The sequence below is a fragment of the Macrotis lagotis genome, chromosome 1 (genome assembly GCF_037893015.1).
Source record: "Macrotis lagotis isolate mMagLag1 chromosome 1, bilby.v1.9.chrom.fasta, whole genome shotgun sequence".
In the NCBI taxonomy this organism is placed as follows: domain Eukaryota; kingdom Metazoa; phylum Chordata; class Mammalia; order Peramelemorphia; family Peramelidae; genus Macrotis; species Macrotis lagotis.
The window spans coordinates 325,863,624-325,883,469 of NC_133658.1; the positions used below are offsets into that span (position 1 = coordinate 325,863,624).

Sequence of the window (19,846 nt, forward strand, 5' to 3'; positions counted from 1 at the left end):
TTAATCTCCTGAGGTTACATGACCCCTTGAAATCATGTTGGTCACTTGGTTACCTATAGATCTGACCTAGGGAAATGAGACATCTGTGGTCTTTTGTAGATTTTGGGCACTAGATTGGAAGCCAGAAGACATGCTCATGTTGATTTCCTTTTCCTTAATAGCTGTTAAATGCTGAGCCCCTGACTTAGATGTTTTTGTTCTTTAGTTTCTTTAACTGTGAAACTGGGATGATATGATATTATTTACCTTAGAGAGTTATTGTGATGATCAAAAGAGATCGTGTATCAAAAACTTTTGTAAACCTTAAAGGACATTAAACAATTGCTAATTGCTTTTCCCCCATCTTTCTTTATCTTCTTCTTGTGAATAATTTACCTATTCTCAGTAATACAATGACTGAGAATTCTTGTTCCTTAATATCTTCCTTACTCATCCCAGACTGAGGCAGTTTCCCCTTTTCCTGAATAGTTACACATTATTCTCTGATACTAATCTCGTATTCGTCTATTTTCTTGTATTATAGTTACTGAGCTTGTATGTGAGTATGCTATTGCTACCATTATACTGTAAGCCCGATTAGAGTAGGATATGGGAATGATCTAAACTTTGTCTTTAACAAAGCACAGTGCTATGCCTTGAGACAAGGTGGTGTGTTGAAGATGTTCTGAACACTTAATGCAAAGGACTCTTGATTTAAAGTCAGAAAAAACTAGATTTGAACCTGACTGACGCTAATCTGCCAAGTGACCCAAGAGTAATCTATTTCTCATCTCTAAACTTCAATTCCCTTTACTCTAAGATGGAGACAGGGCAATTAGGTGGCCCAGTGGATAGAGACTGCTCTTGGACTCAAATCCTCTAAGTGTCCTTCACAAGAAAACTCCAAATGGAGGTCCCAAAAAGTTGGATGTGACTGAAATGACTAAACAACAACAACAGAAGATCAAGATAACTATACCTTACATATATCTCAGAATTATTATTAGGAAAGTGCTTTGAAGCAGTAGAAAAGTGATTATTCTTATTATCATTATTATTATTATTAATAATAATAATAATAATAATGATAATAATAATAATAATAATGAGATGAAATAGAACTAGACTTGGGATTCTGAGGGCCCAGACTAGAGTATTCTGACTCTTCTTGATCATATGATTGAGCAAATCAGGTAACTTTTCTGTCTTAGTCTCATTTGTAAAATGCATGGAAAACCTCATAGGTTTATCCTGAGTATAGCACTTTATAAATTGTAAAATTCTATAGAAATATGAGCCATCAGTATTACTTCTATCTTTACTGCTCATTTGGTACTTGTTATAAACTACCTTATACTGCTGTTTTTAGGTTCTTAAACTTGTCACATCTCTCCTGTTAGACCATAAGCTTCTGGAGTATAGAGGTTATGTTTTATATTATCTCTGCATCTATCATGACATTCTTTCACTTAGTAGGTGCTCAGTCACTTATTCAATAGGTGAATAAAATACTATAAACTACTGTGAATGATTTTGTGTAATACAATAATCCAAGACAATTCAAAAAACTTATGATGAAGAAATGCTATCCATTTCCAGAGAAAAAACTGGTGGAGTTGAAATGTAAATTGTAGCAAAATTTTTCTACTTTATTTTTCTTCTTGTTTTTGTTGTTGTTTTGGTCTGTTTTCTTTTGCAACCTGGCTAATATAGAAGCAATATTTTTCATGACTTCACATCTGTAATCTGTATTAAATTGCTTGCCTTCTAAAGGTGGAGGAGGGAAGAAGAAAGAATTTGGAACAAAGTTTTAAGAAATAAATGTTTAGGGGCGGAGCCAAGATGGCTACCTGAAGGGATCCAGTCTTAGAAGCTCTCTGATAAAAACTCATAAACTAAGGACTCTAACTATACTTTCGAGAGACAGAACCCACAAAGGGACCCAGTGAGGCAGTTCTCCTACTCAAGGTAACCTGGAAAAGAGCAGAAAGGCTCTCCTCCCTGGGGTCGGAGGGGCGGCCTGCCAGAGGGGTGGCCTGCCAGAGCCAAAGAACTTCAGTGTCCAGGAGGCAGCCCCAGGGTGCTGGGAGCTGCAGCTCACAGCAGCGGGGGAGTTTTCTGAGCTGCACCCCGGGGAGCACCAGCACAAAGTGGGGGAACAGCGGGGGAACTCTGCCAGAGCAGCACATGGAGCCCAGCCCTAAGGGCACACAGCCAACAGCTTGGTCTTTCCACAGCCTAGACCAGGAAACAGAAGCAGGCGGAGCCAGTAAACAGGAGCCCCCAGGGCATGAGCCCATTGAGCTGAGGAAGGGGAATGAAGAGAGAGAGAGACTGCAGAGCTCTGTCCTTTGCCCCTGGAACAGGACTCTGGGGCTCTGACCACATTCAGCTCCTGATCCCAGTCTAGGCCCCCCCCATAGAACAGCAGGGCCCCCACCTCAGCCCTGTGGCAGAGGGGGGTGCTTATGGTCATTCACAGACCAGGAGGGAGGACAGAACCTCACACACTGAGACCCTTGTGGGAGTGTCCCAAAAGCTCAGGAAGCACCCCAAAAAAACAGGCTTAGGTTGGGAAAATGAACAAGCAAAGAAACAAGAGGAAGACCATTGAGAAATATTTTGCAAATGAGCCCAAGAAGGATCAAAATACTCAGTCTGAAGATGAGGAAGCACAAGCTCCTACATCTAAAGACTCCAAGAAAAACAGAAATTGGGCTCAGGCTATGATAGAGCTCAAAAAAGACTTTGAAAATCAAATGAGGGAGTTGGAAGAAAAACTGGGAAAAGAAAGGAGAGAGATGCAGGAAAAACATGAAAATGAAGTCAGCAGCTTAGTCAAGGAAATCCCAAAAAAATGCTGAAGAAAATAGCATGCTAAAAAACAGCTTAGGTCAAATGGATAAAACAGTTCAAAAAGTTATTGAGGAGAAGAATGCTTTAAAAAGCAAAATTGGCCAGATGGAGAAAGAGATAAGAAAACTCTCTGAGGAGAACAGATCCTTCAGACAAAGAATAGAATTCAGGGAGATTGATGAATTTACCAGAAATCAGGAATCAATACTTCAAAACCAAAAAAGTGAAAAATTAGAAGAAAATGTAAGATATCTCATTGAAAAAAACAACTGATATGGAAAACAGACTTAGGAAAGATAATTTGAAAATTATTGGAATACCTGAAAGTCATGATCAGGAAAAGAGCCTTGACATCATTTTCAAAGAATTACTACAGGAAAATTGCCCTGATATTCTAGAAGCAGAGAGCAAAATAGAAATGGAGAGAATCCACTGATCCCCCCGAGAAAGAGATCCCAAAAAGCCAACCCCCAGGAATATTATAGCCAAGTTCCACAACTCTCAAGTCAAAGAGAAAATATTACAAGCAGCCGGAAGGACACAGTTCAAATATCATGGAGCTGCAGTCAGCATCACACAGGACTTAGCAGCAACTACAGTGGAAGCTCGTAGGGCTTGGAATACAATATACCGGAAAGCAAAAGAGCTTAGAATGCAGCCAAGAATGAGCTACCCAGCAAGGCTGAATGTCCTCTTCCAGGGAAAAAGATGGACTTTCAATGAACCAGGGGAATTTCAAAGGTTCCTTTTGGAATGGCCAGAGCTGAACAGAAGGTTTGATCTTCAGATACAGGACTCAGGTGAAGCATGGAGATTGGAGGAGAGGGGGGAAATATGAGGGACTTAATGAGGATGAACTGTATGTATAGAAAAATGATACTGATAATATTCATATGAACCATCTCAGTTAATAGAGCAGGTAGAGGGAGCTTTTATAGTTGAAGCACAGGAGAAAGCTGAATTCGAAGATAAAATATGGTGTAAAAATGGAGTTAATAGAAAAAAAAGGAAATGTAATGGGAGAAAGAAAAAGGAGAGGGGGAATAGGCCAAGATATTTCACATAATAAGATTTTTTTTTTATTACAATGAGCTATTGCAGTGATATGGAAGGGGGGAGGCAAGAGGGAATGAGGGAACCTTTGCTCTTATCAGAGATGGCTAGGAGAGGAAACAGCATATATACTCAATGGGGTATAGACAACTGGAGTAAGAAGGAGGGGGGAGCAGGGAGAAGGGGTGGGGATATGAGTAAAGGAGGAGAGGATGGACCATGGGGGGACAGTGGTCAGATATAACACATTTTCTTTTTTACTTCTTGCAAGGGGCTGGGATTGGATGGCCTGCCCAGGACCATAGGGTCAGGTAGATTCTGGGCCTAAGGAGTGGTATGGGGGCTCAGGGCTTCTTGGCCCCAGGACCAGGGTTCTGTCTGCTGCGCCACTCAGCGACCTTACAGCAGAGTCAGAGTGAAAGGAGAGAGAAAATATAGTACATGGTAGTGGAGAAATAAGAAAGGAGGGAGTTGCGATCAGCAATGGCAACGTTGGAAAAACATGGAAGTAACTTTTATGATGGACTTATCATAAAGAATGTGATCCACTCACAACGGAGTTGATGGTGTTGGAACAAAGACTGAAACATATTTTTTGTTATTATTATTTGGGGGAGGATGCAGGGCAAGTGGGGCTGCGTGGCCTGTCTGGGGCCACATATCAGGGTGATCTTTGGGTGTCTGGGGCCAGACTCGGACCCAGGTGCTCCTGGCTCAAGGGCCAATTCTCTGTCTGCCACCCAGCCACCCCTACTATTATTACTATTTATTTTGGGTCTTTTTTTTCTTCTTCTTTTTGGTTTTTGCAGGGCAGTGGGGATCGGGTGGCTTGCATGTCACATGGCTGGGTGAATATTGGGTTACGAGGCAGGATGTGGATTCAGGTGCTCGTGGCTCCAGGGCTGGTGCTTTGTCCATTGCGCCACCTGGCCATACCTACAATTATTACTATTATTTTTTTTAATTTTAATTTTTTTTTCTCCCTTTTACTTTTTCACCCAAGCAAGTCTATCTATATATTCATGCGGGGAGGGGTATTTTGTTTACTTCTAAACAAGTATATTTTATTAATGTAAAGAAAAACATTTGTACAAAGTGAGAATAAAAAATAAATTAAAAAAAAAGAAAAAATATACAAGTGAAATATTGCATAACTTATTCCCATTTTAACCATGGTGTGAAAGAAAACAAACAAAATAAAGCATTAAAAATTAAAAAAATAAAAAATAATAATAAAAAAGAAATAAATGTTTAAAGAAATTTAGGAGATATAAAGCATTATAAATTAAAAACTGATTTCATTTTTTTCTCCTTTTCAATTTTTGTCTCTTACGAAATTAGAATTTGTGCCTAATTGTAAATTCTTGATTGATTTCTTTTTTTTAAGGTTTTTGCAAGGCAAATGGGGTTAAGTGGCTTGCCCAAGGCCACACAGCTAGGTAATTATTAAGTATCTGAAGCTGAATTTGAACTCAGGTACTCCTGACTCCAGGGCCGGTGCTTTATCCACTGTGCCACCTAGCCAACCGCTAATTGTCAATTCTTACTAATCATAAGCACAACTTTTACCCCTTCTTCTTTCTCTAAATGTGACTTCTAGGTTTTCAGACCTTCTTTCACAATTCTGTCTTATTACTTACCCTGTCTTATTTAATGTCTGTCCCCTTCTAGTGACAACGTCAGTGCTTATTGTCTTCATATTGCTGAGGATGATGGTGAAGTTGACACAGACTTCCCTCCCCTGGATTCCAATGAACCCATTCATAAATTTGGTTTTAGCACTTTGGCCTTGGTTGAGAAATATTCATCGCCTGGTCTTGCAGCTAAACAGTCACTCTTCGTTCGAATGTGAGTATTTACCCAGATTTTAATTTTAGTATTGTGTCCTACTACCTGTATTTTCTACTAACCTACTTGGATTTTAACCCTATCTTATAGAACTACTGTTTGCAGATCCCTATTATTTGATTATTAAAATTCCAAACATGAGTAATCAAAGTTAGAAATAAACTGTTTAGGTGATGCTTCATATCCTTCAACTAGACTCATAGAATAACAAAGCTGGAAAGGAACATAGAATTTGAGACCACAAAATATTAAAGCTTCAAGAGATTATGTACAGTATAATAAGTTGAAGGAATCTCTAAAACTTAGACCTGAAAGAGGATCATAGAGCTCATTTAGTCTTCTTTTGCAAATGAAGAATTATTTGTCAAAAATAAACTTACCTAGTGCAGCTAGGTGGCACAGAGGATAGAGCACCGGCCCTGGAGTCAGGAGTTCCTGAGTTCAAATCCAGCCTCAGACACTTAATTAGCTGTGTGGCCTTGGACAAGCCACTTAACCCCATTGCCTTGCAAAAACTTTAAAAAAAAGTAAACTTACTTGCTCAAAGCCATAGATCTGATTAGTTATAGAACTGATATAAAAAGCCAAGTCCCTTGACTCCTACTCCAGATTATTTTCTTTTATACAGGTCAGAAATGGAATGTTTGCATTAGCAAACTGAAATTTGGGGTTCGAACCACTTAAAATAGGAAATTGTTGGTAGCAACTGGCTAAGCTTGTTCTATTTAATTTCTGTGAAATGAAAATTCTGAGTTTTCCATCTTTTTTAAGAGGGTCAGCTCATTCTCATATTTTTAACCATCTTTCTCTTATGAGTTTTAAACATTTTTTTTAAATCTAGTTAAACCTAAATTTGGTTGTGCCTGTTGATTGTCTTCTGTTAAAAAGTAGTCTATAAATTCCCAATCACTGTTCTTAACTAATCCATTTCATGGTCTTCATTCTTGAAGAGCCTGCCCATGGAAATAGTAACAATCCTTTTGCTACCTCTTACTGTTAGTAACCTGTGACGTTCAGTAATCAACTGGTGAAACTACCAATTTGTCCCTTTTTTTTTTGCTTTTAGATATCAACTTTAACTGTGTTGAAGATATTTATTAAAATCACTTTCAGGGGGCAGCTAGGTGGCGCTGTGGATAGAGCACCAGTCCTGGAGTCAGGAGTACCTGAGTTCAAATCTGCCCTCAGACACTTAATAATTACCTAGCTGTGTGGCCTTGGGCAAGCCACTTAACCCCATTTGTCTTGCAAGAACCTAAAAAAAAAAAATCACTTTCAGATGTTGACTTAATGGAATTCTTTTTAAAAATGTTTTGGAAACTTTAACATGCAATAAAAACTTAAGCTTTAATAATTATCATCATTGTTTTCCTTTGACAGAGCCTTAAAAAAGTGGGGCATTATTTAATGTTAAGGTTAGAACTTCAATGGATATTCTTTCATATATGTACATATATAAATATTTTATTTCTTTTTCCAACTACATACAATGGTAGTTTTTACCAATTTGGGGGGGGGGGCAAGGTTTTGAGTTTTACAATTTTTCTCCCTCCTCCCCCTCTCCCTGAGAGAAACAATCTGATATAAGCTTTATATTTGTAACCATGCTAAACTGAGATCGGTGTTAAACAGATGCTGAGAATAAAGAAAACATTAGAGATGACAAACTAAAAATATATAAAACAACTTTTAAAATTGAAGATATTGGAGCAGCTAGGTGGTGCAGTGGATAAAGCACCGGCCCTGGAGTCACGAGTACCTGGGTTCAAATCCAGTCTCAGACACTTAATAATTACCTAGCCATGTGGCCTTGGGCAAGCCACTTAACCCCATTGCCTTGCAAAAATCTAAAAAAAAAAAATTGAAGATATTAAGCATTGGTCTTCATTTAAACTCTACAGTTCCCTTTTTGGATATGGATGGTATTTTCCATTATAAGTTCTTTAAAATTGTCTTTGATTATTATACTGCTGAAATGAACAAGTCCGTCATGATTAATCATCATCCCATGTTGTTGTTAGTGTAAATAATATTCTTTTGGTTCTACTCATTTCACTCAGCATCAATTCATGAAAGTCTTTCCAGACTTTTCTGAAATCCCATCCCTCCTGGTTTCTGATAGAACAATATTGTTCCATGACATACATATACCACAATTTGTTCAGCCATTCCCCAATTGATGGACATTCTCTCAATTTCCAATTCTTTGTCACTAAAAAAGAAGCTGCTGTGAATATTTTTGTACATGTGGGATTTTTCCCCTTTTTCATTATTCATGGAATTCTTGAAAATATCTCTAAAGCTTGAATCATTGATTGTTAGGATTTAGAATATAGAACATATAAGAGAACATCTAGTACAACCTGCACATTTTTACAAAGTCCCAGAATTTCAAAGTAGGAAGGCCAACTACTTTGACCTAAGCCTGACCGAAGAACCCCCTTACAGTATGCATACCTGTCGAGTGTTCCTTTTGCCCTTAACTCCTATAATAGCTCATTACACTTTTTGGTGTAGCCAGTTTTGCTTTTACAGATAAAGGAAACACTTTTCGAGTCCTTAATTTTCTCTCTGTCACTACAGAAAGGAACCTACTCTTTGCTACAAGAAAAGATCATCTTCAGTCATCAGGCATTTATTGAGTCCATACTCTTGGCAGACACTGATAACTGCTGGGGATACAAAGAATGCAAAAACAGCCTGTGTCCTCAAGGAGCTGACTTTCTAATGGGGAGACAATGTGAAAATAACAAAGTACATACAGCACTGTCATTTAGCACTAAGCTCCAGATGTGTGTCACACACTGGGCTAACCACTGCGTTCATACAAAGAAAAGCCAAAAGACCCTGGTCACAGGGAATTTACAGGCTAATGGGGAAGGCAACATGCAAACAATTGACTGTATAAAGAAGATATAGACATGATAAATCATGGTAGTTTCAGAAAGCCCTGAGATTAAGGGAAACTAGGAAGGGCTTTTTGCAGGAGATAGGACTTCATTCAAGATCTGAAGGAAGCCAGGAGGCAAGGAGGAGAAAGCAAAGCAATCCAGATTTGATAGAGGACAACCAGTGATAAAGTTAAGTTGGAACATACATAGAGTTATATATAAAGAACAGGCCAGTGCCACTGGATCACAGGGTACATGGAAATGAATAAAGGGTAAACACACTGGAAAAGGTGGGAGTAAGGAGGGAAGGATGCAAGTTGTGAAGGACTTTGAATTCCAAACAGGATTTTATATTTGATCTCGGAGGTGATAGGGAGCCAGTAGAATATCAAGTAAGTAATGCGTAAGAAGGTGGATAGTTAGATCTGTACTTTGGGAATATAACTGGATATTGGAGTGGAATAGGAAGAGACCAGTGGCAAGGAGACCATCCAGCGGGTTATTATAATGTCTAGTATGAAGTGCTGAATTCCTAGTCCAGTGGCAATGTCTGAGGAGAGAAGACATTTATGAGAGATGTTATGAAGGTCCAACAAACAGAATTAGGCAACATTTTGATATGAAGGACATTGAAAGAAAGAGAAGAATTGAAGATTAACACCCAGATCATGAGTCTGGTGACTGTAGGATAGGGATACTTTCAAAAGTAAAGGTGATGGAACTGTTTGTGTGTGGAGGAGAAGATACAATAATGAGTTCAGTTTTGGATGTATTAAATTTAAGATGAGTTTGAGATAATCATTGAGTTTGAGATAATCAGGAGACTGTTGAAAATGCCACACTGGAGGTTCCAAGAGGTGAGAGTTGGATGAACAGATTTGAAAATTCTCAGCATAATGATTAAATGAATCTGTGAAAACTGATGAGATCATCACATCAAATAATATAAAGAAGGAAGAGAAGAGAGCCCAGGACAGAGTCCTGTGGAAACCCTAAGGTTAGCAGGCATCTAGATGAAGAACCAACAAGAACCAACAAAGGGAATTGAAAAAAAGTGGTCATATTGATAGGAGAACCAGAAGAGAAACATCATGAAAACTTAGAAGATATTATTAATCAATGAATATCAAAGGAAGAGAATTAGTGAGTGATGGTGGTTAGAGGGAGAGCCTGAAAGTACAGTAGGGAACAAGGACTCCACCCTAAGTGGTGAGGTTTGAGGTAAAACATAGCCAGAACTGGAGAGTGTAGCCAGGGAAACTGGGATATCAGGAGGGAACCAGTTCTCAGTGAGTGCAAGATGATGGAGAGAGGGAGAGAACAAAATATTTTAGCAGTTTAAGATGAAAGCAAACTTGCTTTCTGTTGAGCAGACATTGCAGAAACACTATGAAAAGGTTGAGTAGCTTTATACTGGAAAGTGGTGGTGTTGGAGCATTTGGGAATAAGGGATTGGTCAGTGGGAGTTGGAGAATGAAGTTTCAACAACAGCAACTTGAGGTTGAAAATCATTGGGATGGGGCAGGTTTGATGTACAGAATATATTATTCCCTGAGAAATGAATTCAAGCATGTTATTGTTGTTGATAGGGATTCTACCTCAGGTGAAATTGTCCCAGAACATCAGACAGCTGTTTATGTAGCTGGATGCACTCTTGTAGTGTAAAGTGAGTGGATAGGGAAAGCCCTGTAGAGCTGTAAGTGGTCTGAGAGGGAATTGGAGGCTCTGTGGAATGGCACAAGCAAGGTAAGCCCAAACATGACTTGAGATTCGATGGAAGATAATCTCAGAGTGGAAGATATTATTAGCTATGAGGGAAAAAAAAAGACCTATTATTACAAAAGGTGGAATTCACATTATTTCTGGAAGGGGGCCAAAAAAATTTAAGAGATAAAAGTCAGGAAAAGTACGTTCGTGGATTGGGGGCAGACGTAAAATGAATTCAGATGAAGTATCATGTTTAGGGTCAGTACTGAAGAATGAGGCCAGAGTAGTTAGTTCATGGAGTGCATGGAAGAAAGGAAAATAAAGAATAAAACAGCTGGCTACAAGACGTGTGTGTGTGTGTACAAATTTACATATATACACAAATATATATATGTGTGTGTGTTCATACATAGTTTTCTAGTTTCAAACTCATTTACATAAATACAGTAACAGTACAGGCTTATTTCTGTAGATTTTACTCAAGTTCTGCAATTCCCTTCCTTTCTATGTTTTCAATTTTGTAATCTTTATAATTGGTGAGTGTCTGTTTACTTTCTGCTTCCTTTAAAATCTAGATAATACTTAAAACTTACTTTCAAATTGATTCATTCAGTACATATTTGCTATTTATTAGTTAAGAGACCATGTGAGAGACAAAAATTGTCTATATCACACATACAGTTCTAGTCATGGAGTTAGGGAACCTAGGGTATCCTTGTTCTGATACTAAATTAACCTTGGCTAAATCTTTTAACTTCTTAAGAGCCTCAGTTGTCTCATCTGTAAAATGAGGATAATAATACTTACTTTAAGAATTGTAAGAAAGTTGCTTCGCGAACCTCAAAGCACTAAAGAAACATGAGTTGCTATTTCAGATATAAATAAATCATAGCTGCCTACTTTAAGGAATCTACAGTTAGAGGGAGGTCAGACATATATACATATAAATTAATAAAATGTATAATGTGATACATCCATATGAACAGTGTAAATTTGTGAATTTCAATAAGAGAAGGATCACTTTTGTCTATAGCAATTCATTAAACAAGTATTAAGTACTTTATTGCTTGTTAGATCTCAAGGATAAAAATTCAAACTGAAACAAACTATCAAGGAGTTTGGCATTTTATTGGGAGGATATAAGATGTAGACCAGGAGGGGAGAAAGTACTCTGGAAGGATTTCCCATGGAGGTTGTACCAGAGTTGACTTCTGAAACTTATTCCTATAGTCTTCCCTGCCCCAGATATGAATACTCTCTCCTGATGAAGATGTGAGCCCTTTGAGAGGAGGGTTGGAGATAGATTACTGAGTTTAGAGAAGAACAAGTTGACAGAAAACTCCATGCAAGATGAGGCCCTTGAGGTGGGTTCAAAGGAAGAGTTGTTATTCAGTTGTTTCAAATCATATCCAACCCTTTGTGACTCCATTTGGAGTTTCCTTGTCAGAGCTACCTTTCTTTCTTCAGCTCATTTTACATATGAGGAAACTGAGGCAAATAAGGGGAAGTGACTTACCTAGTATCATATAGTGTGCTTGGGCCTAATTTAAATTCAGGAAGACAGGTGTTTTCTGACTTCAGGTTCAACACACTACACTAACCACAATGCCACCTAGCTACTAAATCTAAGGAGGAATAGGAAGTCAAAATGCATCTGATCCTTGACATTTATTTTTATTATTATTTCTTTTTACAAGGCAATGGGGTTAAGTGATTTGCCCAAGGTCACACAGCTAGGTAATTTATTAAGTGTCTAAGGCTGGATTTGAATTCAAGTCCTCCTAACTCCAGGGCTAGTGTTTTCTATCTGCTGTATCACCTAACTGCCCCCTTGACATTTATTCTTTTTTTTTAGGGTTTTTTTTTTCAAGGCAAATGGGGCTAAGTGGCTTGCCCAAGGCCACACAGCTAGGCAATTATTAAGTGTCTGAGACCGGATTTGAACCCAGGTACTCCTGACTCCAAGGCCAGTGCTTTATCCACTATGACATCTAGCCACCTCGACATTTATTCTTGACCCAGGTGTTCTAAAGTTCTTCACATAGGAAAGTTATGAGCTTTTAAATAAAGAGAAGGAAGGCATGGCATATAAGTGTTTCCAAGGAGAGTCAGAGAACCTGACTTCAAGTCATTTTTCAGAAAGTAAAGAGGTTGAACTAGATGTTTCAGGTCCCATTGATCTCTAATCTTGTGGTCCTATGATTGTCTTTTGCTTTACCTTTCTTTTCTGTTCCCATTGTAGTATAGAGAGCCTAGACTGGACTAGACAGTCTGCATGAATTGTTCTGGCTTAATTTTTGTTGTTGTTGTTGTTTAATGTTCAGCCCTTAGTAATGTTCTTAATTGTTGATGGTTAATACATAGAATGTTATAGTTGGGAGATCACTGAGTTTATCCCCCTCATTTTCTGCTTGAGGAAACAGTAGCCCAAAGAGATTTGACTTGCTTAGTGTCACAGAGCAAATGAATGGCTGACCCATCAGAGCCCATGTCTCTTGGCTTCTAGTTCTTCCCCATTATGCAACACTAGTAAGTATTAGTAATTAATAGCATGGGTACATATCCTACATATCCTTTTTACCCTTCAGAATAAAACCCTTCTGTGGTTTCCCCACTGTACTTGGTTCTCAACACTATTGTATCTTCCCATGTAACAAAGTAAAACATATTAACAAAATGACTAATTACTTCCAACAGAGCATGTTCTTTTTCTTCCCCATAGTTCCCCACCTCTTTATGGAAAAGAGGGAAATATGTTTCATTGTTTTTTACTTTGGTACCTAAATTTATCCTTTCTCACTATCAGAAGCTTGAAACCTTTTAGTGTTGTTTTCTTTTATATTGTTGTAATCATATATATTGTTCACCCTGTTCTTTTTGCTTCACACTGTATTATTTCATGTAGGTCTCCCTCTCTTTCTCCAAATTTTATATATTCATCATTTTTGTGTTCTATTATATTCTAATAGATTGACATATCATAGTTTATTTATTAATTCATGGGTGCCTCTTTTGCTACTAATTTTTGCTACCTCAGAAGTGCTGCCTTGGGGTGGCTAGGTGGCGCAGTGGATAGAGCACCGGCCCTGGAGTCAGGAGTACCTGAGTTCAAATCTGGCCTCAGACACATAATAATTACCTAGCTTGTGTGGCCTTGTGCAAGCCACTTAACCCCATTGCCTTGCAAAAAAAATCTTAAAAAAAAAAAAGAAGGGCTGCCTTTAATATTTTGGGATATATGGGACTCTTCTTTAATCTCCTGTGTATATACTTAACTGGAGGAATCACTGAAACAGAGGGTATAAAGGGTTGGATTAATTTTCTCATGTAATTCCAAATTGTTTTTCCAGAACCCACTAGCAGTATATGTATGTATACCTGTTTTCCCCACAGTACTTCTAATTAGTACCTCCAAATCAGTAATTTAATCTTTTGTCATCTTTGCTAACTTGATGAGTAGAAGGTAAAGTTTTAATTTAGGTTAGTTTTGATTTGGTTTTTCTCTTTTGGATCATTTTTATATGGTGGGTGACAGCTTGTATTTCTTTTCATAATTCTTAGTCTTTTGTATTTGTGTTATGTTTCTTTATGTTTTACCTATTAGGCCCTCATCAGAGTTTTTTGGTGCAAATATTTTGCATGAACACTTAATTTAGTATAATTTTGATTGTATATTTATCTTTGATGATAATCTCTGTATCCCTTCTTTATTTAGTTGGAAATTCTATAACCATAGCTGTGAAAGTTGCTTTCTTATATTCTGCTTTTATTTTTTTTAATTATAGCTACAGGTTTATAAACTCCTTGAGAGCAAAAACCATCCATTTCTGTACTGTCCAGAGTATCTTAAATTGCACAAAGTAGGTTTTTGAATATTTGTTTAATGAATAAATAAAAGAATATTTATTATCACATAAATTACTACCAGGATCCTAGGTAAAAATTTTTTCAAATAGGGAAATTTTCCTTTGTATTAACCAGCTTGCTTTCTGAATCTTTCGCTCAGTTTACACATTCTCTCCTCTGCCTGCGGGTACCCATTATCTTGCTGATCATTGACTTGTCAGAGCCCTCTATTCCCTCAAAGCATTCTCCATAACTGCCTTTTTCACCATCACAATCCAAACTTTCATCCTTTCACTCCCAGGGATATATCTGACAGCTTTAAATCAGAATTAAAAACTATAAAATATGAATGAGATTGTAGCCCTCACAAGCTATAAAATTAAAATTATAAAAATTGTAAATATTAAAAATAATATTAAATTTTCAAAAATTAGATATTATAAAATTAAAAATATGTAGCCCAAATGAGTTCTGAAAGGCCAGATGAGAGCATGATTTTTTTTTGTCTTTTTTAGCCAGGGAGACCTTCAGTTATTTACCTTCAATTCTAGTTTTATTTCCTCCAGGGCAGATTGAGACTTAAAGTCTAGAAGGACCTTAGAGGTCACCTAATCTAACTCCCCTCATTTTAGAGATGAGGATTATGAGGTCTAAGGAGTGGAAATTATTTGCATAGGTTCACATAGTGAATTACTGCCTGTACCAAGAGTAAAATTCATTGCCCCTGATTTTTAGTCCAAAGCTTTTGCTATTATTTCATAGCTGTACTACAACTTACAGACTGTGAAACAGGTTTCATGGCTCCACAGCTCTACTTCCAAGCTGCTATTTAGTATTACTGTAAATAAACAAAATGAAGTTAAGACTGCAATCTGTATTCTCTGCTTTTCCTTGAAGGCACAGAACTTATTTGGCTTTATTTCAAGAGACAGACATTCCAGAGGGCCAAACACATGTGTTTAGTTAGTCTGACCTTTCCAATTTTTGAAGCAACATAATTAATGCTTTCCTTCTTTATTATTTACTTCAGTATGCCTGTCACTTTAAATAGACACAAAGAAAAGTCCTTTCTTCTCTCTAGACAGAATGATTGCCAAAACAGAAATCAAGTCAGATTCCCAAACATTCAATCATCCAGACCGCATATGTTCCATTTCTATGAATGAAGACAATCTGGACAGTGGAAATGTTTGTTAATATAGTAGAATAAAAAGGAACAACACACAATTGGTTCTTTGAGACACAAATAAATAAGAAATACTCCTTTAATTTAGACTCACATTGATGGTATGATTGTTTTTGGCCATTTTCCATTTCTTCTCATCAAGGTTCCTTCAAAGCTTCCAATATATAAAGCCAGATTAGAGCTTGTTCATTACACTCACTCAATTTAGTCCAATCAGAGAAAGCTTATTTAGCCTACTTAGGTCCTCACTGTTTAGCTCTAACCTGGTTTCCTTACATTTCTTAGAATTTATTGACATCCTTGAATCCAATACCCTCATTTCACAGAGAAGGAAATAGCCCTTATCATTGTGATCAGCCCAAGCCCCAGAGTCATAAACAATAAAGCCATGTTTTAAGTCCACATCCTTTAATTTCAACTTTTTGACTTTTTTTCATTGTATATTGCTGCTTCTTCTCTTATAATGTTATATATTCTTGCCTGTTTCCTAAAAGTGAATGTGTAAGAAAAAATCCAAAGTCTTCTAGTCAGAATCAAAACCTAAATAACCCTGAATAACCTTACAAATGGTGATTTCTTAATTACTTCAGTAGGCCATCCACCTTACATATCACTGTTTTAGGAGTGGCCCTCATTCATATTCCTTCTTGGTCTTTATTCTTAATTGCTTCATTCTGATTTTCTTTTATCAGAACAATCCATAGCTGGTTATCTCAGAGAGTTAAGGGATGGGAGTTGGTATGTGAAGATCCTGTTCTTTTGGTATTTGTCCGGTTAATTTAATGAAGATTTGCTCTTATGGTTTTTGTCTGATTGGTGTAATAACCATCCTGTTCATTTGGTTTTCATCTGATTGGTATAGTGATTGATACAGTAAAGATCCTCCTGCTTTGGTTTTTGTCTGAGTATCTCCTCTACCTAGCACAGACCCAGGAGTGTAGTAGATGCTTGATAATGCCTGCTACAATGCCTGCTACAATCAGAAAGAACCTTTCCCCTAGACATAAGAAAGAGTAATGTTTTTGTACTTTTCTGACACAACTTTATTGTGTATTATAGTTTTATATCTATGCCTCTTATCTTCCATCTAGACAACAGGCTACTGAAGGCACAGAACAGACCTGTGAGATGGATGGCTTAGAGTACAGTGGCAAAGTAGATGCTAATTTCTCTTCTTTAGTGTCATTTTTACTGATAAAAATCACATGAATTCCTGATCTTGAACCACTTTGACAGTGCCAGGGACTTCAGTGGCAAGAACTTTCTTTTATGAATCTTCAGTATGGAAGCTGTAGCACCTGCAGGAGCAATTACTCAGGTGCATCTCATAAGGGTTACTTTCTAGGATGATGATTAAAGGTATTGGTTTGAAGCACTGATGTTCTGAAAGGTTTTGGATAATGGTTCCGAGCTGTATCTATCAGCATTTAAGGGGAGAGGGTAGTCAAGGTGGTGATGATGATTTGACTTGCCTGGTACATGCTGTCTTCTATTTCTCCCTCTGAGGAAAACTGGCTTGCTATGGGGAGCAGATGGTTGGCAGTTTTGTGGGATAGCTGGCTCCTTCACAGAAATTCAGGTGATGGTCATAAAACCGAGGTATGAAGTGCAGGACCAGTGGTTTGTGGAATGCTGCCATCTAAGGGCTCCTATGCCTGTCCGCCTTTTTGTAGCATTTGATCATCAGTTGTGCTGGTGGTCAGGAGGAAAGTGAGCCCTTTCTCTTCAATAATTTCTCCCCTCAATGATGGCTATAAGATCTCTGCTGGAAGTAGATTTGGGGGTTTGTGTGGCCAATGCTATTTCCAACTCTTTTGAGTTTAGGGTCCTGGACTGTTTTCATGAGAATCTGAAACTGGTTGGTGGTTTACCTGGTACAAGCTGCCACCTCTCTCACTTTAGCTTAGCTAACTTGGACTTGAGTTTGATTGACTGTATTCACAGTTAAGGCAGCATTAAATGGTGAATGAAGCAACAGAGGAGACAAATAGGAGTTTTTGAACATGGACTTCAGTCCCATCTTATATCTTTCCCTTGCTGTTTACCTCCAAGATGTAGCTATATAGATAAACAAAGGTGATTGGTATTCAAAAGATTGCCTTTTGTGGATAATTCTCTTGGAATTAATCAAAAGGATGCAGTTTCTCCAAACTTCCTATTCAATTCTGAACTTATTTCATTGTACATCTGTATCACCTGTCTAAGATATATGTCTTCTACCAATGGCCTGCTCATCCAACTGCACATCACAAGTTGATTTATGAGTGATTTTCTTCTACTTTGTTTTAACTATATTCTGAATTCAGAATAGTTTTATAGACCTTGTTTCCTTAAATCTAGTCTGATGTTTCTGTTCTTATAGTCTTGAATTTTCTGACCTAATGATCTAGATCTTTAAGTGTGGAAATAAACATGTATGAACAAAAATTAAATCTGACAAAAAAATACAAAATGTAACTGTCCCCAAATACTTATGTAAGTAATAAAAATTCATCAATTTACTTTTTTTTAATTTTTTAATACTGATAAAATTTATTGTTGTCTACTTCTTTCCCTGAGCACACTTTCTTTTTTAAATTTTTTTTATTTTCATTTTGTACATATTTTTTTTACATTAATAAAATATTCTTGTTTACAAGTAAACAAAATACCCCTCCCCCCACGAATATAGATACACTTGCTTGGGCGAAAAAAGTAAAGGGGAGAGAAAAAATTAAAATTAAAAAAAAAATAGTAATAATTGTAGGTATGGCCAGGTGGCACAATGGACGAAGCACCAGCCCTGGAGCCACGAGCACCCGAGCCCATGTCCAGCCTTGTAAACCCAACAATCACCCAGCCGTGTGACATGCAAGCCACCCGATCCCCACTGCCCTGCAAAAACCAAAAAGAAGAAGAAAAAAAGACCCAAAATAAAATAAAAGAGTAATAATAGTAAGGGTGGCTGGGTGGCAGACAGATCATTGGCCCTTGAGCAGGAGCACCTGGGTCCAAATCTGGCCCCAGACACCGAAAGATCACCCTGCTATGTGGCCCCAGACAGGCCACGCAGCCCCACTTGCCCTGCACCCTCCCCCAAATAATAATAACAAAAAATGTGCTTCAGTCTTTGTTCCAACACCAACAACTCTGTCATGGGTGGATCACATTCTTTATGATAAGTCCATTACAAAAGTTACTTCCATATTTGTCCAATGTTGCCATTGCTGATCGCAACTCCCTCCTTTCTTATTTCTCCACTACCATGTACTATATTTTCTCTCTCCTTTCACTCTGACTCTGCTGTAGGGTCGCTGAGTGGCGCAGCAGAGAGATCCCTGGTCTTGGGTCCAAGAAGTCCTGAGCCCCCATACCATCCCTTAGGCCCAGAATCCACCTGGCCCTATGGTCCTGGGCAGGCCTTCTAATCCCAGCCCCTTGCAAGAAGTAAAAAAGAAAATGTGTTATATCTGACCACTCTCCCCCCATGGTCCATCCTCTCCTCCATCACTCACATCCCTACCCCTTCCCCCTGCTCCCCCTTCTTACTCCAGATGCCTGTATCACACTGAGTATATATGCTGTTTCCTCTCCTAGCCCTCTCTAATGAGAGCAAAGGTTCCCTCATTCCCCCTTGCCTCCCCCCTTCCAAATCATTGCAATAGCTCATTGTAATAAAAAAAAATCTTATTATGTGAAATATCTTGGACTATTCCCCCTCTCCTTTTTCTTTCTCCCATTCCATTTTCCTTTTTTCTATTGACTCCATTTTTACACCATATTTTATCTTCGAATTCACCTTTCTCCTGTGCTTCAACTATAAAAGATCCCTCTACCTGCTCTATTAACTGAGAAGGTTCATATGAGTATTATCAGTGTCATTTTTCTATGCAGGAATACATGCAATTCATCCTCATTAAGTCCCTCATATTTCCCCCCTCTCCTCCAATCTCCATGCTTCACCCGAGTCCTGTATCTGAAGATCAAACCTTCTGTTCAGCTCTAGCCATTCCAACAGGAACATTTGAAATTCCCCTGGTTCTTTGAAAGTCCATCTTTTTCCCTGGAAGAGGACATTCAGCCTTGCTGGGTAGTTCATTCTTGGCTGCATTCTAAGCTCTTTTGCCTTCCGGTATATTATATTCCAAGCCCTACGAGCTTCCAATGTAGTTGCTGCTAAGTCCTGTGTGATCCTGACTGCAGCTCCACGGTATTTGAACTGTGTCCTTCTGGCTGCTTGTAATATTTTCTCTTTGACTTGGGAGTTGTGGAACTTGGCTATAATATTCCTAGGGATTGGTTTTTTGGGATCTCTTCCTTTGGGGGGATCGGTGGATTCTCTCCATTTCTATTTTGCCCTTTGCTTCTAGAATATCAGGGCAATTTTCCTGTAGTAATTCTTTGAAAATGATGTCAAGGCTCTTTTCCTGATCATGACTTTCAGATATTCCAATAATTTTTAAATTATCTTTCCTAACTCTGTTTTCCATATCAGTTGTTT

The 19,846-nt window shown here is 38.0% G+C and overlaps 1 protein-coding gene across 9 annotated transcripts in view; it reads left to right on the top strand.

Moving 5' to 3' along the window:
* MAPKAP1 (MAPK associated protein 1) overlaps positions 1 to 19,846 on the top strand; it is a 357,394-nt gene that overhangs the window by 205,836 nt on the left and 131,712 nt on the right. For 8 of the 9 annotated variants that reach the window (XM_074211563.1, XM_074211565.1, XM_074211564.1 and 5 more), the window contains one exon: positions 5,560 to 5,736. The exons of the other annotated variant lie outside the window; for it this stretch is intronic. In XM_074211563.1, coding sequence (XP_074067664.1) covers positions 5,560 to 5,736 — 177 coding nt within the window. The remainder of the gene's footprint in view (positions 1 to 5,559; positions 5,737 to 19,846) is intronic. 9 annotated transcript variants of the gene reach the window in all.